The sequence below is a fragment of the Punica granatum genome, chromosome 4 (assembly GCF_007655135.1).
Source record: "Punica granatum isolate Tunisia-2019 chromosome 4, ASM765513v2, whole genome shotgun sequence".
In the NCBI taxonomy this organism is placed as follows: Eukaryota; Viridiplantae; Streptophyta; class Magnoliopsida; order Myrtales; family Lythraceae; genus Punica; species Punica granatum.
The window spans coordinates 9,906,340-9,911,471 of NC_045130.1; the positions used below are offsets into that span (position 1 = coordinate 9,906,340).

The 5,132-nt window shown below is 42.1% G+C and overlaps 1 protein-coding gene across 2 annotated transcripts; it reads right to left on the minus strand.

Moving 5' to 3' along the window:
• Nucleotides 1-273: 273 nt before the first annotated feature.
• Nucleotides 274-4,398, minus strand: LOC116203424. 2 transcript variants are annotated; one of them, XM_031535139.1, is made up of 8 exons: nucleotides 4,109-4,398; nucleotides 3,760-4,007; nucleotides 3,481-3,633; nucleotides 2,677-3,390; nucleotides 2,048-2,587; nucleotides 1,742-1,942; nucleotides 1,359-1,620; nucleotides 274-1,259 (listed from the first exon to the last, which is right to left on the minus strand). In XM_031535139.1, exons 1-7 carry the CDS (start codon nucleotides 4,272-4,274, stop codon nucleotides 1,390-1,392), a joined length of 2,253 nt encoding a protein of 750 aa, XP_031390999.1. In that variant the 5' UTR covers nucleotides 4,275-4,398; the 3' UTR covers nucleotides 274-1,259; nucleotides 1,359-1,389. The 2 variants fall into 2 exon arrangements, with proteins under 2 accessions (XP_031390999.1, XP_031390998.1); XM_031535138.1 differs by having other exon boundaries at nucleotides 2,665-3,390.
• Between the last annotated feature and the right edge of the window lie 734 nt (nucleotides 4,399-5,132).

The following is a 5,132-nucleotide window of genomic DNA, read 5'->3' on the forward strand; positions in this document are numbered from 1 at the left end:
GCACTACAAACTGGAAATTTAAAATAATAATAATAATAATAATAACATGTTGATTAGAAAAAAAAATGCTGCTAAATCATTCAAATAATCTTCAAAAGATTAAAGAAAAAGAAAAGGAATTACTATGACACTAGATAATATTCACATCACTACTCGAAGATGATGCACGAAAAGTGAGAACTCAACTTCCGTAACTCGCAGTTTCGCACTCTTAACTTACTTATTATGCGTATCATATACATAAAAATACAATCTCTGCAGTACTAACAGATGTGCATAAACAAGCTAAATTCAATTAATTTTCAATATGAAACTTAGACAACCTGCTGTTACATCTGCAACCATAATTCATCATTCAAATAAAAATACAAGCTTCTGCAATATTTACTGTTTGAATAAGGGGAAAAAAAAGAAGAAGAAAGAAGCAGATCCACATTACAGCGGTGGCTCCTTAATTAGTTACAAACTAGATCCATAGATATAGCTGAATGTCCCATAGTAGGAAATACATCAATACAACTGAGGCACAATCCAATGTCCCATAGTAGGAAGTAGAAGACATATGAGGCATCTGAACACTAAAATCAAATGACCGATCTATAACACGATCGGAGCACTTGATTCACACAATCCCTAAAGTCTACTTTCCGATATACCGTCTCTCCTCTATAGAACCTCCCATAGTAGGAAGTAGAAGACATCTCAGGCATCTAAACACTTAATCAAATGACCAATCTATAACCCGATGATCGGGGCACTTGATTCACACAACACCTGAAGTTCAATTTTCGATATACTGTCTCTCCTCTAAGGAACCTCCGGTAGTAGGAAGTAGATAACATCTCAGGCACCTGAACACTAAATCAAATGACCAATCTATCACACGATGATTGGAGCACTTGATTCACACAACTCCTGAAGTCTACTTCCAATGTACTCTCTCCTCTGTTGATCCACCAATAAAATTATTGTGGATAGAGGAGTCTTTCACATAACTTTCTTAACCTAACTCCATATTACCTCCTGATGTAGCTCCCGGTATGAGAACCAATATTTTTTGGATAGTACTGAATTTAGATTCGCTATCCTATACATCGATACGTACAATGCTTGAACAGCATAAACTAGATAGCTGAGTTGGGGATTTTGATAGCAAAGGATTGAAGCGGTGGCCTTAAGAGGCTGTAACTTGAAGATTACGTCGGAAAATTTCGATGCAGGGTAGCTTGAACAGATGCCCTGAAGTAAGACAGATCATCCTGTAAAAAACAATTAGTTTTTTTGGTTCCATAAAACAAAAGGAGCTCGAAACGGAGGCTAGTTAATCAATAAACCACGGTAGAATATCTTTTGCTCACCTCTTGCAAAGTTCCGAGGGCTTCATAATTTTCAACACCCTGCAGACATATGATTGCTTGTCTTGTAAGTACCTCCTGAAGCATATGGCACCCCACAGTATTCTGTGCTATATCCTCCAGTAACTGTACTAACTTGTCCACATAAACTCTTTCCCACTACTACCTCTGGTGGTGGAGAAGAAGCGAAAAAATTAGCTAACATTGAGTCCAGATCCGAATATTGAGTTGATGGTGGTGACTCAATAGCAAAACCTCGAGTCACCTGAGGTAAAAAAGGTAAAACAACGAGGGTGTTAACTTCACCAACTATCCAAAAAAATATATATATGTTTACTGCCAATAGCTTATTGACATGAACGTTTAAAACAGAATGTACTTCTCACCTCTAGATCTGTATGCTGAGAATCACAGCTTTGACCAAAATAAAGTGCACTTGAACTCCCTCCTCCAGAGCTATCTGGTGAAGGTTGCATGTTGGGCACTGATAACAACTCCTGCAGCATCTGCAGGTCCTCAGGAGAAAGTAAATCGGAATTTGGTGACGGAGTAGGAGTTTGTAAATTTAAGGTGGATTGTTGAGCTTCCTGAAATAACCAAGATTGACAAAGAAGAGATCAGTTTTCCTAGACATTGCCAAATTTCAGTAGCAGCATATATCAAGTATAACTGTACAAGCGATGCCATCTCACCTTGAAATTTTTTTCTTGACGTCCACAATTCATGGAAACCATGGGCAACTCAGCACCTTGTCCATGAATATCCAATTGAGAATTTATGTTACTACTACATCTACCGTTAAAAGATGCATTACCATTAAAGGGGTATATCTCCTCCGTAGGCATCATATGCGGAAGCTGAGGAGGAGATCCACATCCCGGTAAGACATAATTTAGCGATTGATCAATAGGAGTTTGAGGAAATATAAACTTATTGCCACCTTCTTCAGGAGTAACATCCGAATGATAGGACCAGTTACCATATTCTTGGTCGCATCCACCAACGAATGTGTTCTCAGAACAAGGGGATTGTTCCCTCATGAGGATCTGAGGGTCTTGCGGATTGTCAAGATCCGCTAATTGCAATGAGTCATAATATGTATCTTGAGCAGTAGGTGATCTCCCCTCAGCAGTTATCTGTGTCTGCTGAGGAGAAGACATGTTATACTCTGGTATATTGATGTTGGAAGATAGAGGCAGGTTTTGCGACTCCATTTTCGTATTGACAGATGCCTGAAACAAGAATAAAAGGCTCTGTTAAGCTATGCAATGGTAATCCTACAATGAAACCACAGAAAATCATATTTCACCCGGAAATTTACTTCTTGAGGTCCATGATCAATGGAAAGAGAGCGCATCTCAGCACTAGCTTGTCCAAAATAACCCATTTGGGAAATGCTAACACTGCTGTTAGAAAATCCGTCATCAATAGAAGGGAATATCTCCTCCATAGGCATCATCAGTTGATACGGAGGAGGAGATGGTATACAAGGTGGTGTGCGATTCATCGACCGAGTAAAGACATTCTGAGGATTTTGATACTCAGGGGGATACAGGGGGACATGCTGAAGAGGATATAGTAGACTCGATGATTCATCATTGAATGATCGAGCAAAGACATCTTGAAGGTGATACTGAGGAGGAGATTGGAAATTGGGTGGTCCATAATTGAATGGTTGAGCAAAGACATGCTGAGGATATTGACATTGGGGAGGAGATAGGAGATTGAGCGATCCATTGTCGTACAATTCAGCAGTTATATACAGAGGGTATTGCCAACTGCCATGCTGTTGGGCATCTGTATCAGAGGATGCATTGTTAGGGTAAGGTGATTGCTCCACCATGTACATTTGATGGAATTGAGGATCACTCAAGACCCGTGACTCCGTACAATCAGTTACTGCATCTGCAAGAAACGACAGTCTCTGTTGAGCGGGTAACGCCCCCTCCTGAGGAGAAGGTGAACTATACCCTGATGCATTCATATCTGACAAGCGAGTCCCAGTTTGATGCTCCATAGTCTTATCCACAGATGCCTGGAATAAGAAAGGTAGACTGTCATATCTTCATAAACAAGTTCATGTTATAGATTTAAGGAAAGTCCACAATGACCTATCGTGTCTCACCTCTGGGGTTACTTCTTCAGGTTTGTTTTGATTTTCAGATCCCGTAGGTGGTCTACAGGCATTATCCAAGTAATTGGGTTGCAGGACAGCAGAGTCGGTCTTGTTACTTCTCTTGTTTCTCCTCTTCTTATGGATGTAACACAGGCTAAAGCTCTGTCCATAGGAATGAAGATACAAAACAACATCAACTTCTGATTCTTGCTGTCTGTTGCAATGTTAAATGAAATACATATTGCCATGATGTACATACAATTACAGGCAGTGGGAGAAGTTAGGTACCGGATCAGATTCGACAGTGTATTCTTGCATAGCCCAGTCGGTCGAGACTCGTTTCTGCTTACTACCATGGTAATAGACCAGATTCCTCTGAGACCATTTTGTCTGATCGGTTTCCTGGGCCTTCCTTCCCTTACCAGTGGAATGCCAGAACCCTTCCGGAGTCGACCTACTGATAACTTTGCCACTGCGACCACGGAAAGGGCAGAAGTAGTAGCACTCCTCATCACCAGATGTAATGCCACATATGTCTAGCCAAAAGCAGGCATGGAGGAAGAAGGATTCAGGACCCCAGAGAAAGGTAACAGTTAACAACACGAAAGGAGGAGAGTGAAAACATGAAGAATCTCACCATCATACTTGTGAACGTTATCCTCAGGCTCGAACTGATAGATGTCCTGCTCAGGGATTAACGGATACTCTTGTTTCGGATTCTGAAGCTTTTTCTTCAAGTGATCAACAAGAGATTTATGTGAGGATTTTAGCCCATATCCCTCTTCCTTCATTGAGATCATCATGCTCTCTTTGCTTGTCACCCAGAAGGGTACAGGGTAAACATAGGATGGAAGGAAGAAGACCACACACCGCAGGGAGAACACAGATTCCTGGCGTGAGAGTAAAGTAAAATGACCAGGTAGTGGAAGCTGTTGAACAGTTCTCATCTTATGTGAATCAACACTTAATATAGTACAAAAGCATTGACTCAAGCTTGACTCCAAGTCCACTCCACAGTCCACCGCATCGTTTCCTTCATTGAGTGAGTAGCCTCACTTTACCCTCTGGTGGCTCCCACCACATATTCCCATGTTTCTGTCACAGTTATGAAGCTGGGCTTTACCCTGTAAAACAGTACAGCCCACTGTCAAGCACGGTTTTCAGAATCGTGATTTGAATCGTCGAATCATACGATTCTACGATTCAAGGAGGGGCATGCGATTCCGAGTCAGGGGATTGAGTCAGAAAATATAGAATAGCATGTGAATCGGGAGTTGAATTGCGGAATCAGGTCGATTCTGCGATTCCGGATTCAGTCCAGATTCGACCGAAGCCCAGGCTTGATTCGGGCGAAGCTCAGGCCTAATTCGGGCGAAGCCCAAGCCTGAGCCCGACAACCTTTTTTTTTTTTTTCCTTCCCCTTCCTTTTCCCTTTCTTCTCCAGCACTCCCTTTGTCCCCTCTGTTCTGTGCCCTAGCCTCCCCGTCTCCGGCATTTCTGCAGCAATTAAGAAATTGAAGCTTGAAGCTCCGTGGGTCCGATGAGCTTGAACTGGATTTTAAGCTTCCGACGAGCTTGAAGCTCCGTGACCGTGGGTCCGTGGTTCCGCGCGGCTGCTCTGCTCTGCGCCTCTACTCTGCCTCTGCCCAGTGATTGACTCT

Bases quoted from the DNA above. Each gene is read 5' to 3' on its own strand.
- LOC116203424 (XM_031535138.1), bottom strand. From the start codon at position 4,274: ATGATGATCTCAATGAAGGAAGAGGGATATGGGCTAAAATCCTCACAT. The intron at 3,634-3,759 runs GTACCTAACTTC...TCCTATGGACAG, and splicing joins ACACTGTCGAATCTGATCCG to AGCTTTAGCCTGTGTTACAT. The intron at 3,391-3,480 runs GTGAGACACGAT...TTCTTATTCCAG, and splicing joins CTGAAGAAGTAACCCCAGAG to GCATCTGTGGATAAGACTAT.